At 46.3% G+C, this 23,938-nt stretch overlaps 1 protein-coding gene across 5 annotated transcripts in view; it reads left to right on the plus strand.

Annotated features, from left to right (window-relative positions):
* Positions 1-18,907, plus strand: part of NRP2 (neuropilin 2) — a 111,106-nt gene extending 92,199 nt beyond the window's left edge. For 2 of the 5 annotated variants that reach the window (XM_065881121.1, XM_065881120.1), the window contains exons 16-17: positions 16,506-16,556; positions 18,603-18,907. In XM_065881121.1, coding sequence (XP_065737193.1) covers positions 16,506-16,556; positions 18,603-18,907 — 356 coding nt within the window. Of the gene's footprint in view, positions 1-916; positions 1,198-16,505; positions 16,557-18,602 lie in introns of those variants that run through there. The other 3 variants (XM_065881123.1, XM_065881124.1, XM_065881122.1) reach the window with 2 other exon arrangements.
* Positions 18,908-23,938: the final 5,031 nt, after the last annotated feature.

The following is a 23,938-nucleotide window of genomic DNA, read 5'->3' on the forward strand; positions in this document are numbered from 1 at the left end:
AAATCTACAACATCATCTCCATGGCAACCAGAGGCTAGCCAGTGATTGTGGTTGCCTTCTAAATCCTCTGCTAGCTTCTCTTCCGTCCTCTGTCTTTTCCGTGATTAGAATTTGCTCTCACTTACTCTCGCTCTCACATACCTACTATCATTTTGCACTCACATTTCTTGGTTGCAACTTCCTTCCAATCAGCTTTTTAAATCCTCCATTCAATTAAAAAAATGAAGATGCGGTACTCATTGCTTGACGGTGGTAATTGACCTGTTTAGACAAGACCAGGCTGATTTTCGGTGGGCATGGAAGCCTTGGCAAACCAAAGTGGAATTCCCCTTCAAGTCTAGCCAGCCTAATTAATACATTGTTTGAGAACGCTGGCCAGCCAGACCAAATATTGTATTTCCGCGCATTCGGAGAATCAGTGCTATGGAATCCCAGAAGTCATATCAGCATCACTTACTTGCATGTATTCCTCTGTGTGTGTGTGTGTGTGTGTGTGCGCGCGTGGACGCACACACACGTGTGTGAATCATAATGCTTCTATATATTATACAGTAATTGTGGTTTAACAGAAAGAAGAAAAGAGTTTTGGAATCACACAGCTCTTGGTTGGTTGAATATCGAACTTCCCACTTACTTGCCGTATAACCATTCATTTGACCTCTCTGAGCCTCTATTTCCTCACCTGTAAAATGGGTCTGACAGTACCTACCTCATAGGGTTGTAAGTAGGAAATAATATCAACCATTGAAAAGTGTTTGGCACACACTACTCAGGACCATCGTATTCCCCTGTCCCCTTTCCTCTCCACTCCAAAGCATGTGTGTGTTTCTTTTCTTTTCTTTTCTTTTTTTTAATTAAATTTGGATTAGTCTGCATGCTCTCAGCCTAGCAACACTCTTCTGTGTCTCTCCACCAGGGGGCACCCTCCTACCGGGGACCGAGCCCACAGTGGACACGGTGCCCGTGCAGCCCATCCCAGCCTACTGGTATTACGTTATGGCCGCCGGGGGCGCCGTGCTGGTGCTGGTCTCCGTCGCGCTGGCCCTGGTGCTCCACTACCACCGGTTCCGCTATGCGGCCAAGAAGACCGATCACTCCATCACCTACAAAACCTCCCACTACACCAACGGGGCCCCTCTGGCGGTGGAGCCCACCCTAACCATTAAACTAGAGCAAGACCGCAGCTCGCACTGCTGAGGGCCGAAGCAAGGACGGCACCCAAAACAAACAAGAAAGACTGCAAACACGTTGCCTCGATTTTGCACTTTTTTCTCCTCGCCTAGTCTCTGTGTGAACGCTCAGACATCTCTCTCTCGGGGCCCAAACCCTGTGCGCTCGTATCCATCCCGACCATTCTCCTTGGGTTCTTTTGTTTGTTTGTTTTCCTTTTGTTGATTCCAGTGCTGCATCTTGGAATACGAGAAGAGATACACCCCTAAGCACTTCACCACTCAAGGCTCAGCTGGTTTCCTTCCAGAGACTGGTTCCCTGTTTCTTCCCCTTGCCTTATCCCATCCCTCCTCTCAGTGGGCAGTGAGTCTGCCAGGAGACTTGAGGGGAGACCCGGATCTGTGTGTTTGTACATGGTATACATTTGCGCGTGTGACTAGCTCTGTGTGTGCGTGGGTGTGAGAGAGAGACTGGCTCATTCCGGGGGGGGGGGGGGTGTGGGTGTGTTCAGAGAGGGACCCCTTTAACTCTTGTGTTACTTCTCCGGGGGTACATGTTCCAGAAAATAATATACTGTACTAGTTTTGTTTACTTGGAGAAGAGATTGAAGCTTTTTGTTGCCTTATCTAGCTCTGGCTGGGTTTCTGTCGGCTACCATTGTCATCTCCAGGTACCTAAAAAACTAGAGGCCACGTGCAAAGGAGTGTGGCCCCTCTCGTTCCTATCCCCATGCCCAACCCACCTGACCCAAGAGGAAGGTTCCCCCACTGCACTCAGACATGACCCCTTGTCCTGTCTCGGGCGTCTTTGAAGTCACGTGACAACAGCCATTGGGTGCGTGTGGAAGCATCTCTACTTCCAGCACTGAAGCAAATCTGTCTCATGTTGCCTTATAAAAGAGAAGCTCATAATGAATGTTTAGCTTTTATTGGTTAAGTCCAATCTTGGAATAAGTCATAGAGAATAACAAATCTGAGACTGATGCAGGAAAAGCAGTAGCTTGTTGAGAGCACGAGGAGAGGGGGGAGAAGGAAGGATGAAATGTTGTCTTTAAAAAACGTCCTCACCCCCTGGGCATTCATTGTGCCCTGCTTAGGATGGGATAGAGCAAGAAGGTTAAAAAACGTATTCTTTGGTGTCATATTGATCATTGTAATAGCATTTGTAAAATGTGGGGGGAAAGGGGTCATTTGCTTTCCTTTCATGGTGTAAATGGGTACCTGAATGTATAGCCACTAAAATATATGGCTGTTCACCTGACTTATTTGAATATTATGAGAGAATAAAAAGTTATCAGTTTTCTAAAATGTACCAGTGTACTACCCCTTAAAGCGTTCATGGCATCTGGCAAATACACCCTTATAGGCTGGCCTGGCATTTCCAGATGTTGCTGCGTCGTCAGGAGAAGGTATGATGAAGATAAATACTTTGCTGCCCGTTCGTCCTCTCTAAACAGCGCAGGGAGAGGGATATTAGAGGTAAATTGCCTAATGATATTTACGAAGGATAGATTCGATAATGAAGTCAATTTCATTGATAGAAAATGCTTATTTTAACGAGATTCTCAGTGTACTGGGGCTCAGTCTTGGGGGTGTTTATTTCTCACCTTCCTGCTAGGAATCCACTGAGGAAGTGTAAGATTCTCTCCAAAGATGGTTGCCTGGGCTGAAAGCCTCCAGGTACCTTCTGAGAACAAAATACTAATGATTTTTTTTTTTTTTTTTTTTTTTTGGCTGCTTGGGAGAGAGAGACTCTTAGCATTCTTTCGGGATATCCACATAGATCCCTCCAACACACACACACTCACTTTTGCATCTGCTTTGTTTCATCCTCCTGAAAGAATGGTGCTCTCCCACTCTTATTCTATTTCAAAGAGCTGGTCTGTCTCAACCACAGCAGCCCTGCCAGGAAAAAAGATGAAAGGCTAGAGCATGAGCTACCTTGAGATTTCAAGAAGTGTCTTACCCCAGCTGAAGATGGAGGAAGAAAGACGGAGTGAGGGAGGAGGGGTGGCAGGATACCATGGATACCTTGTGATGACTTCCATGCCAATCACTAAGGGCTTTTTGTCTCAGGTATCTGTATCCAGTGATGCATTTGGGGTCAGGCATCCCTTGAAATGATTGACATCCCTATAGGCACCCCATGGAGGCGTGGTGTCAGGGTATTCCGAAATTCCACCTGGAAAGTCTAGCCAGTGTAGGAACTGTCTGAGTTACCATACACCCTTGAGGATTTCCCTTCTTTAAAAGAAGATGACAACAACTTTGTGAAATTTGCTGTATCTTTATCTGATGCCCCATGTGGCATCACCTTTGTGTACATGCTGTCGTTGAGAATATGAGACTGCTCAAATCTCTGTGACTCCCATGATGCACTTCAGCTGGGGATGTCACACTTCTCTCTCTGTCTCTCCCTCTCTCTGCTCTTGCAGCCCAAGTGACTTCCATAGTATTATCCAGGTACTATGCTAAAAGGGAAGCTCTTCTATTAAATGTCATGCCTTGCAGCTTTAAAAAGCAAAATCTGTATTTCATGGAGGGAGGGAAGGGTCCCTCTCTTCTAAGAAAAATAGACCGGACAGGTGAATGCACGCATGCATGTTTAGAGCTGCTTCTCAGAAGACAAAGAGGTGATGGCAACTATTAAAAAATTACTGAATGAATGAATTGAAGGTCTAGCTCAGGCTGGTACAGTATTTGCCTTAGTAGAGCTTTCATGTTAACAGCTCCAGGAGGGGAAACCCTTACCTCTGGGTTAAAAATCCCTTCCTTGGTATTACGCTAGCAATTGCTATCCCCTAATTGCCAGTGAAGGCAGAAGAAAGAATAAAAAGGATCATAGCATTGCCATTGACAAAACAGAATGCTGAAAATAAATTGTCTTTTCCTTTGTCCCACATTTTTGGGATTAAAGCCAGAATAGGATAGGAAATCCAGTAACATTTCTGAGGTTGATATCCCATCTTTAAGAAGACCCTGTCTTTAAAAATGAAACTAGCAGGCAAGTAAACACCTGAATAATCGAAAATTACCAAAGAACAACAACAAAACAAGAAAACTTAAAGATTTTTACTTCCTATTCTTATCCCCTCGCCCTATAACTGTGACATCTCTTGCATTGCTCAGTTGCCTGTGTGTCAAAATAACTTGTGGACGTTGGAAACTATTTGAATGTGTATTGTGTGGAATGTAATAAAGTGATGATATTTTTATACAAACATCTGGGGTTTTTTTTTTCACCTTGGCTTGAGAGAACAAAGTTGAAACGTAGGCTGTGAAAGAACTGATGTTTCCAAAGTTTGTACATCGCCTTCTGAGCCACAGGGCATTTCTGTGGGAGGTAGGTTCTCCTTGAGGCTGAATGCCAGCTTCTCCTTCTTTTATTTTTTATTACTGCTTGTTAGGAGTTTTATCCAATTTGTGTCGCTGAGCCAATTTTTATGATTGGTGTGGGATTTTGCAAAAGTTGCTAAGTGCTAAATTACTCGATGTGATTCCACAAAATTTCCCTTGATGGCAAATCCCCGGAGATTGGACTCTACTTTCAAAGGGCCCCTGGGGGGGCAGGTGGGATGAGAGAAGCTGAATCATGTACTCATCTCTGCAGAGACAGATAGCTTCCTTTGGAGAAGAAGTAGTGACATCTTACGCCTTGCCTACCAAATGATTACTTCCACGGGGACGTCGATCTCCAATTTATGAGCACTTTCCCAGACAAAATGGGAACTTGTAGCATGTTCAGGCCCGAAGATATTCCAGACTTTGGAGCAAGTAAGGAAGATAATAATATGATTACTGTGAACCTGGAAATATCATGGCGGAACATTTTATAAAAGGAACAATTCTATAACAACTTTGAGGAGGGGGACTTGGGGAAACTTACTCAAAAGCCAGAGCTTATTGACGAGTATTTTTCTTCTGGTTCTCTTTCTTGAGTAGTTAGTGATATAGTTATATAAAATATTTCTATCTGAGGGGTATTAGGGGCAAAAAATCTAGGAAAGACAGCCTCCCAGCTATTCAGTGTTTCTAGATGGTGGTCAAAAGAGGTGGTGGAAGAATTTTCCATCACTCCCTATTCGTGGGGTGTATTAGAAGCATTCCATCAACCCAGGAGCCTTCCTCGGAGTCTGAGAACATCCCTAAAGGTCCCAAGAAAAGGGGCTTGTCCAGGAGATCCTATTTCTGTCAGAATCCTGCTTTTCTTCCTTTCTAAACCTAGATCCAGGAAGGAGTACTTCTTACAGCTATAAACCTGCCCAAGTGGTGGTAAAGGAAACAGGCTTCTGGGTTTTCAGATCTTACAGGAAGTGCTGTCAGTACAGATGGCTCAGTCTAGATGTCACTGTCTGTCCTCTGCAGGAGAAAAGAGCAGAATGTCCATGTTTAGAGCATTGTTTGCTCCTCTAATGACAAGCATCATTACCCGTTTTGTCTACATAACACTTGGCCATTCTTAAAGACATTTGTTCCCATTAGCAAAAGATGAAATGAAAGCATCTCAGAAGCATCTATTTCCAGCAAAGAGCCAGGCTCAGTCAACATTTTCACGAGCTGTCCTGGGACCAAACTTGCCCGAGTGAATGAAATTAGCCATCGCTTATGCTTCGTTAGCATTACTGCTTTGGGAGCCACCTTTGAGAATTTCATCATTGCTTTTCCCACCTTGGTTCTGATCCCAAGGCTTATTCTACGTGCACTCTCTCTTCCCCAAAATAGCAGACTGTTACGATTCTGATCTTAGGCGTCAAACACAGCACTGTTATCAGTATGGTATTTCAGACCTAACCCAAGCATAAATGTTACAGAAATTGTATTTCCATGGGTCATAAGCACCAGATGTCAAGGCCCAGGATCGTCTGTCTTGGCTCCTACCTGGCCTTATGATAGTTTAAATGTGCGTTCTTGCGGTTGGAGCAAGACTCTGCCCTCCTGAGCCCAGATACCCGCAGCCTGGCCAATCGGCCGTGGCCCTGTGTTTGTTTTCATCACCTCTCTTCACTGACTGCAGTTGTTTTGCACGAACATTGTTGGCCTTTCTGTAATCTCTGATGAAAAGAGCTTCATTTTTAAGTTTTAATTTGTCCGTGTTATGGGCTCCACATCCGAGCCAAACTGCAGATCTGTAGGTGCGGCTTGTTTTCTCTCTTTGATCGTGTGCATCACTGGGGCTCTTGCAGCTGTAATTTGCCTTTCATCCACTTCAATGACGGCCCAAAGAAAACACAAAAGAAATCCAACCAGAGGAAAAGGAGGGGAGAGGGAAACACCAGCCAGTGGTCTTATAATCAGCAGGGGAAAGATCGGCTTATATAAATAAATTAACAGCGAGGAACAGTGTAGGATTTAATGAAGCCTGACACAGATCAGGTGCACTGGGGTATGTCTCGAGGTTCGATATAATCAGAAACCTGCGCCTTTAGAAGGCGTCAGGCCACAGGCCTCAGCCAGACGACATTTGCACTGTGTGGAGGAGTTCCTTTTGGCCCCAAACTTAAGCATGGAAGAGATACAAGATTTGGGGACTTGCCAAACAGAAAACCCCCTTTTAGCATGGTCTCTGCATGGCACAGGGCAGAATCTTGGTGCTTCAGGGCAGACAGCAGAAACCATTCTTGCCCCAAGCCCAGTGGACAGGACACCCAGAATCCTTCTGTGCTCTTTCCAGTAAAGTAATTGTTCTTGGGCTTTGCTGTCACTGACCTCCAAGCTCCCAATAAAACTGAAGTCCCATGGCATCGGACCAAGAAATAGGAAAGGCCATTTGAAGAGTCAGCAACAGACGTGCTGGAGGCAAGACTGGCCCTGGGTGGGGAAAACACCTATTCTTGGAGGCTCATGACCGGAGTCATTATGATACTGAAAAAAGGCCGTTGGGGAAAATTTTAAGATGGTCTCTGGTTAGGTTTCTTTTCATTTCTTTTTAACTTATAAGTTATACGTGACTATATCCTCAAAGAGTGCAAATAATTTTTCTAAAAAGAAGTTCATTTCATTGCTAACCAGTCCCAACCCCCTCCCCAGAGGGAACCACGAGAAATTGTTCGAGGTATATATTTCCAGGCCTTGTTTTATACCTTTACAAACGTATCTGTTCGTGTCTAATTACGCAGTTCGCTTTCGTTGGGGTTGGTTTGGTTTTGTGTAAATAGTATCAACATTTGCTCACTGTGCTGGATGACCTGCTTCTTTCCATTTGATAAAGGCCTGAGGATACTTTGTTGCACACTGATAGGTTTACCCCATCCTTTTCGGATATTGTCTAGCATCTCGTATCATGTCGCTGTACCGCAGTTTATTAACTGCTCCCCTACTGGTGGTCATTCAGGTTGTGTCTAGGTTTTCTTTCTATGGTAAACAATACTGCAGTGAACATCCTTGAGGTTGCCTCTTTGTGCAAGTTTCTCTGGGATAGAATATCTGGGTCCAATGGTGTGCCTGTTTACATTTTAATAGCTGCTTCAGGTGGCTGAGTTTTACCTTTAAAATGAAGCTGCCCCCATTTGAGAGGGTAACAAACCAGTGGACACCCTGCATTATATCGCCTGTCATGTGCAGAAACCACATAATCTCTGTGACTATCTCTCTCTCTTTCTGTAAAGTGGGCGGAGTGCTTGCAAGGGAAAGGGAAGACTGAGGACAATTTTAGTTGAAGGGAATTTTAATCACAGGGACTTTTTTTAATGCTGATTTGCGGAGAATGTGAGCCTTGGCTATGAGATGCAGCTCGCTGGAGCTGTGGCCACCGTAGCGCGGGAGTTAATTCTATCCCTGGTTCAGCAGGCAGAGCCCTGTTCTCCATGATTAACGAGTTCCACTTGGTTTCTTCAAAGAGTGACTGTGCCGTACCTTGCTGTTATTTATTTATGTTTTCTACTAAAAAATTCGCGTCAAAAACATCCTTTAAGGTCAGTGTACGTTATTGCGCTGCAGACAAAAATATTCCAACAGCCGCAAGTGGGCCACGTGCCAACAGGAAGTCCCTAATCCTGTGGCCTTGTGCCCAAGGGCCCCGTAACGGCCCTGAGAGGAGCAGGCCTTCCTGGCAGCTTCTCTCTGAGGAGGGTCAGGGCTAATGCGACCCGAGGAAAGGTAGTAGGAAGTACGTTGGCTTTCCAGTGAGAGGTTTCAATGTGCAGGCAAAGCTGCTAGCCCCAAGTGGCTCCAGAGAGGAAGGACAAGTAGAAGAGAAGCCAAGGGAGCCATTAGTTCAAAACACCGTTTCTTCTAAGAGTTGCTCCCCTTGTTTCTACTGTGTGTTTAGACCAAGGGGTCAAAGTAATGTGACTTTGACACTGAGCGTAGTGGATAGTGTGACGGCCATATATGAGCTTTGCCAGCTTTCTCCAGCCTGCCAGAAATCCAGGACTGCTGCCTCTAGGGCTTGAGGCTTGGGTATAACTCTTGGTGGCTCAGGGGAAAAAGTAGCGCAAGAGTGAGGTGTGGGTGAGAGACACGGGCGTGCACACACACACAAGCTTGTTTTGTCTTCTATGTGTAATTGTGCAAAATTGAACCCTTTTAGTATCATTAACTGACACACCCGAAGGCAAAGGCTCTGATCCAGAACGGGAATGATAGGGCACCACGTCTTGGCTTTCAGCAGCAGCAGTTTCTTTCTCAGGCGTCAGGACTCATGAACCGGATGCTGGACTGGATTTTGGAACTCGCTAGAGAGCAGCCAACTCCAGTGATGAAGGGAATGCGGAGAACGCTTTGAGCCTGAGGTGGCCTTGACCGAAGTCCTATTCTCAGTCGGCCTGCTGGTTACTGAGGCTCGTTTCAGCACAGTCTGTTACGAATCTTTTCCTCTCTTTGCATCTCCCTACTGCCACCAAGGGGCTGGGAGAAGGGATACAAGGACCCTGAGGGCCGTGTGGTCTTCCGTATCGTTGTCTGGGCCACTTCCGACAGCTAGTACCGAGGTGGGAAGATAGTCACTAGGACGGAGACTGGGGCTGACGTGGGTTGTCAAAGGAGCCCCCAAGGTGCCTCACCGGCCTCGGCCAACTGCACACCAGGATCGCGAGCTCGGGAATAGTGTCCACGGGAAGCCCTGAGCTCTCACCGTGGTCATCATTTCCGGGCTCTGAACTCCTCACAGGGCCACCGTCCCCTCCTCTTTCCCCAAGAAGGACCTGTTTCCACCTACCTATCTACCTCTGGGTCAGGTGTGGTTCATCTTCAACCTCCACCCTCCCCTTTCTGCAGCTGCCCCCTCTCTCGGTGGCTCCTTTTCTTCTCTCTGGCATTCCTGCACTTTCTCCACCTCCCTCCACCAAGGCCTCCTGCCAGAAGAGCCCATCAGATTCCCAACACAGAGGCTTCATTGCTTGCTTCCTCCAAGTAGCTGCATTTTTACAGGAGACCAAACCTAAGGTCGGAGGAATTACTCTCTTTTGTTATAACCACAGTTGTCAGCCACCAGCAAACTTTTGGGGGAAATCATCTCTTGAATGAGCAGAGAGAGGTACCTCTTTGGAAGCCCTAAAATCTTATCACAAGGTCATGGATCCTTGTGTTCAGAAGAGCCCAACTTTTAAGTTAAGCAAACTCTCTTGGTGAGATACATGTGTGTAGAGAGTTTTTTCCCAAGGACCTACAACATAGAGGGACAATCTTCAAGAAGACATTGCTTTTCACATTGGAAATGCATGCAGTTTTGTTTCTTCTCCTCCATCCTTTCACTTGTCCCAGGTAATACCAAACCTCTCCACCTGTACAGTGTTTCCATTTATGCACTTCTTGAACCTTGGGACTGGAGGAGAGGAGAAATGTTAACGCCTATTGGCAAACTCCCCGAAATGTGAAGATATGAGACTTTTTTCCTAACATCTCAGGAAAAAATCAAGAATGCAGTGGAAGGAGGACACTTTTCTCCGAACTTCTCTTTTTCCCACCTTCATACCCTCAGAGAAGGTAGCCAACAAAAGAAGGCCCTCTTCCTTGTGGACATACCCACTTACAGCAATGGAGAATATCTCTGATTTCTCAAAGACCTAGGGCAAAGCAAAGATTCCAGAATTTTCCTCCCTCGGCCTTACTGGGTTTTTTCCAGCCTACACAATCATGGAGCCTATGTTTATAACTACGCATTTCTGTGGCGCCTCCTTTTTCTTATTTTCACGCCATCGTTGGGGCTCAGTGGAGCCATTCTGGCCTCAGCTGCTCATCTACCTCTGTACTTGGAAGTATTATTAGGTCATTTCACAGCCTTCTCATTTGCATTCAGTATTTCCAATTCTTTTTAGTGTTTCCTCCTGATTATTCAACTAAAAATAATAGAAATCACGTTCAAAGTCTTCTGGTATCGCAAACCGAGCCCCCTTTTCTTTTCCAGCTTGAAACCATTTGAAAACTTAAAAAAATATATACTTTTTTCCATGACTTTGCATAGATTTGGCTATAGCCCAAGAGATAAAAAACCCACGGTAAAGGATCTTCTGGTGGTGTTTCTAAACTCAAGCCAAACCCAGCACGGGATGAATGGCTCTCAAGTAGCCTGACTCTAATGGAGGAGCTTTGGCAAACGTTCGATCTACATCTGAACTTTTGGCTCCTTCTAGCAACAGGGGATGAACAAACTGAATTAGGGAAATTAAGTGTGGTGGGGAGTAGGAACCTTCAGCCAATACTAAATATTAAACTGAATTAAACACGTTGAAGGGCCAAGAAATATCTGCTAGTCCTTCATGATTTCTCATTTATTTAGATCACAGTGTTGTGTCTCCTGCTGGGACCAGAACAAAGTGACTGAGAGAATTTTCTGAAGGCTACTCCCATCTGAAAGGTCCAGTGTGATTTAGTTGACTCGGGGGGTTCGGGAACTTGGAATCAAACTCAACAAGGGCTCTAAGTGGCCAAGAGCTAATCCCAAATAAATCACAGCCCCAAACAAGGTGTCGAAAAGGTGGCTGACTCTCAGTTCTACTGCCGAGCTCTTCAATGACTTACTGCATTTTTCTACCCTCCTTCCTCAATTTCTTCCTCCTTGAAGAAGACGCGATGACCCCTGGCATCCTTGAAAGTGAATGGTTTCAGTGATTTCCTCTGTAGGCATCTCTTCAATCCTTGCTTTAAAGGCTGGTTGCAGTTTGGCGGGTTGAGTGGACGTGTGGGTTAACTGGCTTCTCACCAGGTCTTGTCAGCCCTGCCTCAGCTAAGGTGGAGGCTTCAAACTTGGGGAACCATTTACTAGCTCTGTCAGTTCCTCAGCTGCCCCTTAGCAGGACTGGTTCCTAAGCTAAACGAGCAAGTATGGAAAACATGGAACCTCATGGCTTCCTTTCACCTGTCCTTTGCATGGTCTTCTCCTTCCACGGGCACCATAGGTGGATGCCTTCAGGTGTGACCACCTCCAGGAGAGGACAGACCCGGGGTGAAGACGGGTGGCGAGCCCTTTTCTGTTGAAGTTGCCTTGTCTACAGCCAGCCGCCCTTTTCAGGGAAGCCTCAGCAGAAAGGCCATCAGAGCTTTCTCATTTTCTTCCTGTAAAGATGAGTTCTCAAGCAGGAAGGAACATCAGTGCTTACTTTACAGAGGAGCAAGCTGAGACCCAGGGAGGGTCAGAGACTCGTCCCGGCTCTCACACCTGGGCGAAGTGGCAGAGCTCAGGGGAGAAGGAGGAAGCCTGCTCCCAGTCTAGCGCTCCTCCATATTCCGTGCTGCCCGCCTTCGGGTACCGGCCTTAGAGTGTGTCCGCTACACATTCTGGATGGCCAGCCTGTCATCAGCTTCCACCAGGCCTCTTAAGCCACTGCTTGGAGTTGGCCTGGAAGGGACTCTTCAGAGAAAGCCAGCATGCGTTGGTGTCCTGATTGGTGTGCAAGTGATCCAGGGACGGATGGTCTTAAATCACTTATCTAAAAGTAGCCAGTGGTTTGGGGTACACTCCTCACTCTCTTGACTATCTTGAGAGGCTCTTTTTTTTTTTTTTGATGTAGAAAGTAAACAGAACAATGTCGATGAAAATATACTCACAGCAGCCACGGCATAGGAGATGTGGTGAAAGGGAAGGTCGAAATTTTTCTGTAACTGCAGAAAAGCAAACTAACCCCAAAGGACCCTAATTTAAGAGAAAAAAAAAAGAAGAAAATAAGGGAGAGAGAAAAGATAAAGTGTGTGTGTGTGTGTGTGTGTGTGTGTGTGTGTGTGTAAAGAGAGAGAGAGGGTGGGAAGGAAACTCTAAATGAGAGAGGGCATTCTTGTTTTAGACCTAAACCACACTCAGGGGGAGTTTTCCGTTTACAGGTTGGAGTGTCTGGGGCATTTATCTCGCATGGCATGTGTGATCTTACAGTGCCAGGCAGTGCTCCAGACCCTTCTGGGAGAATCACATCTTTTTAGAGTAGGCAGAGCTCATGGCTGGGTATGGCTGTTCCCCATTTGTGCTGTAGTGTTGCAATGTACTGACAAGGATGCTGGAGAATATTTGACTTGTGAGCGGGCCGGGCAATCTCTGAATTCCTCAGTGGATCTGATAAAAATGAATACAAGCCCCAAACCAAGAGATCAGTGTATGAGTAAAAAGGCTCAGGTGCCGTGCTTGAGGCCGTCGCCACCCCTTGCAGCAGCCTCCACTCCAAAGCTGTCTCCTCCTCCCTCCCACATTTTTTCCCTGCCCTGGCACAGCCTCATCTGCCCAGTCCTTGCCCCAGACTCGTCAGCACTTAGAGTCCCCTCCACAGCACCCCGCTTTTTTTTTTTTTTTTTTTTTTTTGCGGTACGCGGCCCTCTCACTGTTGTGGCCTCTCCTGTTGCGGAGCACAGGCTCCGGACGCACAGGCTCAGCGGCCACGGCTCACGGGCCCAGCCGCTCCGCGGCATGTGGGATCTTCCCGGACCGGGGCACGAACCTGTGTCCCCTGCATCGGCAGGCGGACTCTCAACCACTGCACCACCAGGGAAGCCCCACCCCCACTTTCTTTTATGCTATTTTGGCATGGGTGAGTCCTTGCTTCCCAATCACACTGAAGGGCCTCGATCGTGGACACCGGGTCCCGTACATCTTCCTTTCCCAAACTCCTCCGTGTGGTTTCCGGGCACGTAGTCAACCCTCTTAATAAGTGAGGGTTGGTTGATCGATTGGTTAGTCAGTAAGTGAAAACTGCCGTTTGGAGAACAATGTAAATCAGCCTTCCCTGTCTGGGGATCATGGAAAAATGTGAAGTCCCAAATTTCAGATCACGGCATCCTCACATTCATGAGAAGTCTCCGTGAGTTCCCATCCAAGTGGTGAGCCAGCAATGCAGGCAAGCAGCCAGGGGCTGTGCATCCAGCCCACTAGGATGAAGACAGGGCGCACCCTTGCTGGAATGGGTTAGGGATGATGATGGGGGTTTGCTTGAGTGCACACCTGGGGGAGTCGAGGGGAGAGGGTGTCCTCTGGCCCTAATACAATACTGAGTGTCGGAATTCAGATTTTGGAGTCAGACTGATCTGAGTTTAAATCCGAACAGGTGCCCAGAAGGAAACAGGGTCATGTGAGGACAAAGGTTGAAAGTGGAAGTCTGTGTGGGTGGGAAGATCCATATTCCTGATCTGTGTTCTCTTAAAGGTGGGGCTCATTCCATTCTCCCTCATCCGTTTCCCATGCACAAACACACCCAGAGTCCTGGAAGGTCCTCTCCAAGTTTTTCCTCATTAAAAAAAAAATTTAATTCCACGTCCCTGGTCCCCACCGTCTTTTGCCATCTACCTCACTTCCCCAGCCAGGTCTCCATCCTGTGGCTGTCATGTCCCCTTCCCAGGGAGGTGCTGCCTCCTCCACTCTTTGCCTTGAGCTCCTGGGTCACCCCTTCTCCGTCCAACCCGCCCTTGCCTTTTTTTCACTAGAACTACAGGGACCCAGTGGACATCCACCCTCCCTGCCAGCATCCAGAGGAAACAGGCTGAGGTTTACCTCCTGGGCTCAACAGAAAGGGAGAGTGACCCGTGCAGGGCAAAGAGGCTTCTGAGAAAGCAAGCTCTTAATCAAACACAGATATCAAGAATATTAGCAAGGGGACTAGAGAAAATTGCTATCAAAGTAAATTGCTTTTCGTACTAATGTTCCCTTTACTGGGGTTTTCCCCAGTGTGTCATTCTTTCTTTAAGCCTTCGTGAACAGATGCTCTTTTGAAAATGTTGATTAACTTATCCTTTTTTTGATCCCTTCCCACTCACCCAAACTCCTGGGAGCAGTGATTACGCAAAAAGCCAAGTCAAGCCTCTAAAGTGTTCTTCACCTGAAGGAGGCTTTGATCCTCCAGGGGCAGAAATCTCAGCCACATCTGGGCAATCAATTTCATAGAACCTTAAAAATGGACCTATTCTTGGGAGGTCATCTCATCCAGTCCTCTGTCCTCTGTGATCTCCTGGGACAAAATGTTCTCATAGTCATTACCATCCTCTTACCCATTTTCCACTGAGATCAATGCTACATCTACTCCTTTCCAGCCCATGATCAATAGTGTCTTAAGAGTTCTTCCCTGAGGGTGTGAGATGGAGCAAGGTGGTATTCTAGCCTCCAAGAATTTGTCACATCCTTGGCAAAGACTGAATCCCTAAAAGCAAGAACAGGATTAGGCCCAAAAGTCACTGGCAGGAGCCCCGCGGTTTTCGTCCTGGGCTAATCCACATATTCTTATCCAATGTTCTGCATCTTTTAACCGTGAAGCTGTTGACATATGAGCATCCCATAAAAATGATTAACTGTTGGAAATGTGATGGTTTTCTTCCATGTTTTTTTTTTTCTCATAAGGTTAAAAAAAAAAAACAACTCCAGGTTGATTTCCACAAGCCAGATTTGATCCCTATGACAGACACCACCTGCCTCTTGTTGATTCATTTTTACATCTTCATTCCAAGGACACAGCCTGCGTTGTAGAGTCCTGGAGAATAACACAGGGGCTGGGCATTGAGGTGGGGAAGCTGTCATGGCCTGCAGGTACCAGTTGTTGTGCTATAAACATGCCAGGAACAGGCTGGATTTTTGGAGGATTGGTGCCACGTGGCAACCATCTTTTCAAGTAGGGTCTTAGCAAGTGGTTTTCCGCATCCCTTACTGGCGACCAAAAGGATGAGAATGTGCTTTAGCACTTTGGCCAGGAATGGAGAAGACTTCGAACATGATGAAAACCACTGTCTCCAGGGAAAGACTGAATGTCAGGTACGGCAGCGATGGATTGGTCCTCAGTTCAGGTCTTAGTCACGTAGATCTTCCCCGAGGTGTTGTGCAGATGAGGGAGAAGTTCAGGCTGGTCTGAAGTTCTTGTGTTCCTCTTGTTTGATACGCTAGCTGTTTGGAATTTGGGGTTTGTGTTAAGCCTTGATTTTTTTAATATAAATTTATAGTGCTGACATCGAGGTAGTTCACCTGACTTGGGGTTGAAACTCCTGAAGGGCCACATACATTCACTGGAGCCATTTTGACCTGACAGCAGACACAGGTATAATTAACTTGTGAGACAGGAAGAAATGATAAGACTGTTTTCTTCACCACGTATTTGATTTTCTTTTTTAGTGTTTTACCATTTTATACAGGTAGTTTCCATTGGCTCTGATTTCTATAAGATGGACAACATGGTGAATAGAGACCTGAATTATCCTCCCCATTCCCCAAAAGATTATCATAAAAAAAGAAAAATATAGACAGTGATAATACTGGAGAAAATTCAGAGTAAATTAACTTAGCTCTGTTCAAGCCTGGGTGAGTCAGATTGGATGCCCATGTTTGATCTATTCTACACCGTGAAGAAAGCCAATGGGAAAAATAGACTGGGAAGAAGAGAGAAGGGATATTAGCACAGACGTGGAGGTGGACAGGCGTTATAACATTCTTTCCAGTTCTAGTTCTACTTTAAAGCATGTAATGATGAAATGTGATTTCCTTAAATTACTTTACATTTATTTGAAATCCAGAGGAGAAAGACTCATACTTTGTGCCCACTTAGATGCATGCATATGAGGAGGGGCAGTTCGCTATCTCAGATGAACATCGTAGTCATGGCAACTGATGACGGACGTGAGAGGCCACCGAAGGTGCCTTAGATAAAACTCAGACCTACGTCGGTTGTAAACAACAGTCACTATAAAGACACACGGGAGCATTTACTTGGCGCTAGAGGCCTTTCTTATTGTTTCTGTTCTTCTGGTTATCGTTGGAAGTAAAGACAAATCATTTGAAGGGGAAAGCATCCAGTAATGTACATACTAACTGACCTAGAAGCAGAGGGTGACTCTAGCTGCCTGCAGTGCTGGGGAGTCATCTCAGCAAGGTAACATCTCTGCCTTTTGGCCACGGCAGTAGAACTTGTTATAACTTGATTTGTTTTGTTTTCTCTTCTGTTATAGTGGACATCCCAGAAATACATGGGAGAGAGGGCTACGAGGATGAAATTGATGGTGAGTATTGCTGTGATTTAGAAGATAATCATGGCAGTCAAGTTTGGCTATAAAGACAAAAACAAAAATAATGTCCGGGGTATTGGAGGGCCAGAATTTAGAGCTATCGGCCAGGAATATAAGTGAAAAGAATCCAGAGAGGAGTGAAGAAACTATCAATTGCTCTCTCAAGGTCAAATTTAGCGATTTAGAAAGTTTATTGTGTTCCCTCTGCCTAATTGGAAACAGGTCTCCTACTTTGGGCAACTTTCGACACTGATGAGCTTCAAATCTGAATAAGCCCTTTAGAAGTGAAAGCCGGGCTTCTCTACACATGTCTCTGCTTGAACCCACTGACCTCCTTCCAAAAAGGGCCGAGTAAATGAGCGTCACTGTGAATATTCTCTCAGGCCTGCTGTGGTTTCCAATTCCTTGGCTTTCAGGAACCCTTCTCACACTGTCCGTGACTCTGAGTTGGGGCTTGTTGCAGGATTTAGGTTTCTTGTCCACACTGCCCATCTCATGTTATCATATTTATTCCAAGCTCGATTTTCCTACTTCAAATACACATACTTCATGAGGCTGAAGCAAGAGTCCTGACTGGAAGGACACTGAGCAAACACGCAGATGTAATACCTTCCCTCGATTCAGAGCAACGCAGGTCTCTCTGGGAGTCTCTGAGTGCCAGAGTTGATCCCCAAGAGAGATCACCAAGGTTCCCCTCAAAGAACAGCTTTAGACCAAGATTGATGCCTTTAAGAAGGGCAGTTTATAGAGCAGCTGTTTTAAACCTGACCTTAATCAAACACTTCAAGTGTAGCTATAGAAACAGAGTGACTAACCCAAACAGCACCTTGTTAACTGATTGCAGACTCTCCCTGCAAAGCCCGGTCTAACGTTCCTATTATGGGCAAAACTGTACAACTGGCCTTCACAGAGAGGCTGCCATAGATCAAGCAGCAGAAGCCCTAAGATGGGGTGGAAAGAGTAAAGGATGTGGATGGAGAAAGCCTGATTTATACTCCTAGTTTAACTGCTTGTGAACTCTGGGAACTCGTGGTACCTACTCACTTCATCTCTTAAAACCTCTGTTTCCTCATCTAATTTTTAAAATTATAATATCACCCTGCCTTCTTCATGGAATTATTAGGAAATCCCACAAAATTCTCCATGAATATGGTCATGCCTTGGCCACACTACAGAAATATAAGTATATTAGTTTGCTGGGGTGGCCATAACAAAGTACCACAAACTGGATGACTTCAACCACAGAAATCTATGTCTCCAAATTTCCCTTTTTTATAAGGACACCAGTCATGCTGGATTAGGGCCCACGCTAAGGACCTCATTTTAACTTGATTACTTCCGTAAAACCCCTATCTCCAAATAAGGTCACATTCTGAGGTACTAGGGGTTAGAATTCCACATCTGATTCTGGGGGGCGGGTAGGGGGTTGAGACACATAATACATAGCAGTAAGGTTAAGATTTAGGTCGAGAGGTCTGGTGGCTCAAAAAAATCTACTGCTTGGATGGCCAGGAATGCTAGCTTGGGAAACTCATTGTGTGAAAATAGCCTCAGCCTGTTCTTTGATGTAAACTGAAGCAGTTGGAAGTCGGGACGAGGAGGCAAAGAAAGAAGGGTGCCCAGAACACAGGGCCGCCCCAGGCGCTCCAAAGGCTCCCTGAAGCTTCTGTGAGAATCTGAGCTTACCTAATGTGAATCAGATTCTTTAAGTATCTAATCCTTAGACCATACTTACTATGTGCTGGTCACCGAGCACTTTGCAAATGTTAATTCATTTAAACCTCCTAACAAGCCAGTGAGGTTATTAGTAACGCTATTTCACAGACGAGAGAACTGAGGCAAAGAGAAGTTAAATAACTTGCCCAAGGTTACAGAGCTAGGATGAGGCAGGCCTGGGCTTTGAAGCCAAGCCATGTAGCTCCAAGAGTCTACAGCTTAGTCCTGGGCTCTGAAGAACCTCTGAACCGGGCTGGGGGAGCCTCAGTTATTTCACCCTGAAAGAAGCAGTGCATTCAGTCTCCCGTGTCCTTTATGTCCTAGATGAGTACGAGGTGGACTGGAGCAACTCTTCTTCCCCTACCTCCGGGTCTGGGGCTCCTCTGGCTGAGAAAGAAAAGAGCTGGCTCTACACCCTGGATCCCATCCTCATTACCATCATCGCCATGAGTTCGCTGGGCGTCCTCCTGGGGGCCACGTGTGCAGGGCTGCTGCTCTACTGCACGTGTTCCTATTCAGGCCTGAGCTCCCGCAGCTGCACCACGCTGGAGAACTACAACTTTGAGCTCTACGATGGCCTCAAGCACAAGGTCAAGATGAACCACCAGAAATGCTGCTCGGAGGCCTGACGGATGTGCACCCAAATCGCATCTGACGTCTCATTCCAGCAAGAGGGGCTAGTGAAGATGACAGTTTTTTTTCCTTTGGAAACTGAATGCCATAATCTTGATCCAACCGATCCAGAATACTGAAGGTGTGGACAGAACAGACAGGCAAGTCGAGGGAGGAGGGGAGATGCAGCCTTTCGGGGGGTTGTGACCCACCGAGGACCACGTGGCTGAATCATTGCTGGGATAAAGACAGGAGCTCGTCTCTTTGGGGGTCACAGTTCTATTTTGTTTGTGAGTTTATTGTTATATTTCTTTGGTCTATGAGCAACTCAAGAGGCAGGAGAGAATGACTTTTCCAGTATAGAGCAGAGCAGGGACCAACAGTCTCTGCTTTCTCTTTCTAATCAACACTTGGAAAGCAAAGGATCTTTTCAGACTTTCCATCTTTAGAAAAAAAAATTCCAGAACAAAGCCGTTCAGTTTACCCATCCTCTGATGGTCTTATGACTTCCGGGATTTGCTGTGGTATAGCTTCTGCCAGCCAACTTGACAAGCTGCCTTTTCCAGTCCTAGCATTTCAGTAGGGTGTTGTTGCCTTTAACTTTTTGTATCCAGGGGAAAGTTGCCATTTTAGGGTCAGCATGAACAGCTCTTTCTTACGTGAGATTTAAAACAAACCAGAAAGGAAACTTCACACGTCAAAATCCATAGAAGCGCCTCCGTGTTAGAAGCGGACAAGCCTTAACGTGCTTTATGAATAGGAGCCATTCATTCAATCTAGACCCAGAATTTGTGGCTGTGAGGCTACTTTGTGGGGCCTCTGGTGGTGGTTTTGCTTTTCCTTTTCCCTCCTCCTTGTTCTTCTAAAACATACACACGTGCACACACACATACACACATGCACCGTACGCACACACACACAAGCACGCACACATATACACACATGCACTCATCTGTCAGGTCTCTAAGCCCCAGGAAACAGCATTATCTGATATTCTCTGAGATGGGGCTGGGGAAATATAGGCTACTAGTATGTTTCTCCATCAGTGAGATGTAACTGGCGACCACTGGCCTGAAAGGAGAACAGTGGAAAGAGCAAAACAAGTCCATCCTCTGGGATTATGCAAAGGCTGAGAGGACCGTAAGAGACGTTGTGATAAATCCGTCTCTCCGACAGGCTGGTAAACACTGACTTCTCCTTGGGATGACAGCCACCACCTCAACCTTTCAGAAGCATCAGAACTAGGATGTCCGTGAGCTGGTTGTGACCAGAAGTCTGCAAGCACTACGGACCAAAATACTAATTCTGCTTCAACCCCAGAGAGACCTGTGTTCTTACACACACACACACACACACACACACACACACACACACACACATTTATGTATTTTTTTATTAAGTGCCTTGAAAGAAAATGAAGAAAACGTATTTTCCTTCTACGTAGAAATCAGTGAATAGAATACAAGCTAAGGCATTCCTCTGTTCCTCCTCCCTGACCCAGCGGCTCCATGCCCAGTTTCCCCCGCATAGCTGATCCTCCGGATGGAGTAAGCCCTGCCACCCGAGTGCTAGTCATAGCCCTAGATGACTCTCAACTGCTCTAGAAGGGGAGGCATCCGGAATCGCATGAAACCGTGTGAAGGATAAGATTGTCCACGTCAGGATCCAAATCTTGACTTTGTAGTAACGCCTAAGGATTGCCTGCGTGCTGGAAGTACATTTGAGACCCAGACAGTATGCCCGGCCTATTGTTTATCAGTGGTTAAACTGTCGGACCATTTTTGCTGCTATGGTCACCCACAATTTCATTTGTTTCATAACCAGGTGAAAGGGGAAGGTTCACCTGGCTGGTTCCTTTACATGATAACTTATGGAAATGCTAGTTCAGGTGGTAATGTCACAGTGTTCTGTATGCAGAGAGGGAGAGTTCATGCCAACAGCTATTTATTCATATGTGTGTGTGTCTTTGCCAGCCTTTGAGTTCTCTGTATCTACTGTGTATGTGAATGGTCACGTGGGACTCAGTGATGTTGTTGTGACATTGACCTAGGGCCCGAGAGTCACCGCTGATCTCGGCACTCGTTGGCACAGTGGTAGTTAGAGGTGAAAAGTAAAGCTGTCAAGCCCAAGGCTTTAGCTTCAGGGCCCCCCTGAGCTGGGCGTGTGGCAGAAGCAAGTTGTTAATTCGCCCACCTTCCTCTTCGGCTTTCCGTGTAACTCAGTGTTCAGGAAGCTAGCAAGTCCAGGGGGTTCCGGAGTTAGCCTGCAGAAGAAGAGAGTTCAAAAGCCAACACGGGGTGGGGTGAGGGGTACTTCCCTGGCGGTCCAGTGGTTAAGACTTGGCACTTCCACAGCAGGGGGCACGGATTCAACCCCTGGTCGGGGAACTCAGATCCCACATGCGGCGTGGAGCAGTCTCACACACACACACACACAGAGCCGACGCCGGAGGTCCTGGCCCTCTCATGTCCCTTGGGCCATTTTACAACTCCCCAAAGACCAGCCCTGCCTCTGGCCTGCAGTTCACCTCTAAGTTATGTACAACTCGACCTGTATCCGTCTGAAGTCCTGTATCCATACTCACCATTGGCTGGTTTGAGGCCCCGCGTGGGCTCTAAATGCTGAACAAAAGCAGGGCATCCAGGGCTGCGTGTAGATACCTCACCAGCACTGGAGGCTGGTCTGCTGGAAGACAGAAAGACAGTGGGACCTGATTATAACCTGACCAGGGGACACCCCGGTGCATTTGTTGTCTCTATCTGCAGGTAGGCTAGCTGACCCCTCTCCTTGAGTCCTTCCCTTTGGGAAACCCTACTCACAGTACTGATCTCCTTTTTTGCCTTGTACTGAATGACACATTACCTCCACGCTCTCCCGGACTAGGCGGTCAGCAGGGCCACAGGGCTGCTTCCTCTCTTAGGTGGAGGTGGGGAGTTGACAGGGATGAGGGTCCGAGGAATGAGCATGAATGGCAAGAAAACAAGGGAAAAAGTTAAACTGTCACACAGAAGGTTAACTTTTCCAAGGTTTGCAGTTAAAGGTATTTGACCATTCGCTGGCTGAGCCAGATCAAGGGAACTTGAGAGCTTTTACTGTGATTCATCAATGTAAAAAATAAACAACGTCAAACTGTGTTTATATGATTTGTATAAAGCCTTTTTAAGATTACTATTTAAATAAACATTATACCAGAGATATTTTTCTGCGTGTTTCTTTATTGGAGACAAAGAGACTTGGGTTCTGGGTGACCAAATCATCCCAGTTTGCCTGAGACGTTCCTGGGTTTTAGCACTGAAAGTCCCGTGTCCCGGGAAACCCCTCAATCCCAGCCATATCAGGATGGTTGGTCATTCTCTTGGGACAATGTTTCTCAGCGCTTTTATGTGAAGTTAGTAGGTAGATTGGCTAGCTGGCTTTTTTTTTTTTTTTTTTGCAGTACGCGGGCCTCTCACCGCCATGACCTCTCCCGTTGCGGAGCACAGGCTCCAGACGCGCAGGCTCAGCGGCCATGGCTCACGGGCCCAGTCGCTCCGTGGCATGTGGGATCTTCCCGGACCGGGGCACGAACCTGTGTCCCCTGCATCGGCAGGCGGACTCTCAACCACTGCGCCACCAGGGAAGCCCTAGTGGCTTTTTATAAGGTGAAAATATGATGTAGATGGGTCATGGACTACCTGGCCAGGTGGGCTACTTTAGCTCAAAGCCTTGCCTGGTAGATTTCCGAGACTGTGATCCCTACACACATTCCTCCTCTGTAGACATCGCCAGTCCCTTGCAATTTTTGACTCTGCTGCTGCCTTCCTGCTCAAACATTTGCTTGTCAATATCTCTGGTAATTTTAAGGTCTATACATTGCTTCTCAAAGTGTGGTCCCTGGACTTGCAGCATCAGCCTCACTTGGGAACTTGTCAGAGGTGTACATTCTCGGACTCCACATCTACTGAATCAAAAACTCTGGGAGGAGGACCTAGACATTTACATTTTAACAAGCCCTCCAAGGGGGTTCTTAGGCACCTTCAAGTTTAAGAACCTCTGGTCTAGGAGAAAGGAGAAGTAGCCTGGCTTCACAAAATGATTAGGGCCTTCTCACCTATGGGTTGTTGAATGCAAAACAAACTAGACTTTGGCCAGAGAAAACTAAAGGAGGTCAAGTACACTCTTAGGTAGTACAAGTTTCCAGAGGATGAGGAAGGAAAAGCCTTACTATGAACTTCCCACTACCCCACACACGGGAGACTCAAAGCTGTGAACCAGAGCTGAATTTGCCCCCATCTGGAAGCTCTGTTCACATTTGGTTCAATCGTTTATTCAAAAAATGTTTTTGAGCACTTCCCGATTTTGTAAGCTCTTGGAGCTTATACTCCAGTGAAGTGGACGGAAAGCAGACAGCCAAGCACAAAAGGTAAGGATTGCTTATGGTAAATTCAATGAAGGCAATAAACACGTAGCTCTGACAGAGAATTACTAGATATTAAAGGTATAATATTTGTGTCACTTGAGTTCATATTTGCAAAACATGGCTATTTATTACTGATGTTACAGGATTTGGGTTAATAAATTAAATACAACTTACCCGTTTTATAGTCGGCAACACTTATCATAATGAAACCTAATGAATCTGATATAATATCAATACAATATATCTCTTGGAAACTTTTTAAAAAAAGAATTACCAGGGTCACTCCCTGTAAACGATTGATCAAGGAAGACCTCCCTGAGTAGGTGATATTTAAGCTAAAACCTGAAAAGATAAGGAAGTCAGCTAAGCAAAGTAGCTGGGACAACTTTTCCCAATTGAAGGAACAGCATATAGAGATCCCGCTTTGGAAAAGAGTCTGCTGTGTTCCTATGACCCCAAAGGAGAGCAATGAAAGAGGAAGCATGATCAATGGGGGGGGAAGGGTGTCGAGATTGGAGAGGCAGGTAAGATCCTCTAAGGCAGTGAGGACGTGCTACCTTGTATCACTCGTTGGCCTTCCTTAATTTACAGAAAAGGCAGCCCTCAAGTGCACCCCATCCCCATTCCTCACTGGCCAGTAAGGTCACCC

Source organism: Phocoena phocoena, chromosome 7 (assembly GCF_963924675.1).
Source record: "Phocoena phocoena chromosome 7, mPhoPho1.1, whole genome shotgun sequence".
Taxonomy (NCBI): domain Eukaryota; kingdom Metazoa; phylum Chordata; class Mammalia; order Artiodactyla; family Phocoenidae; genus Phocoena; species Phocoena phocoena.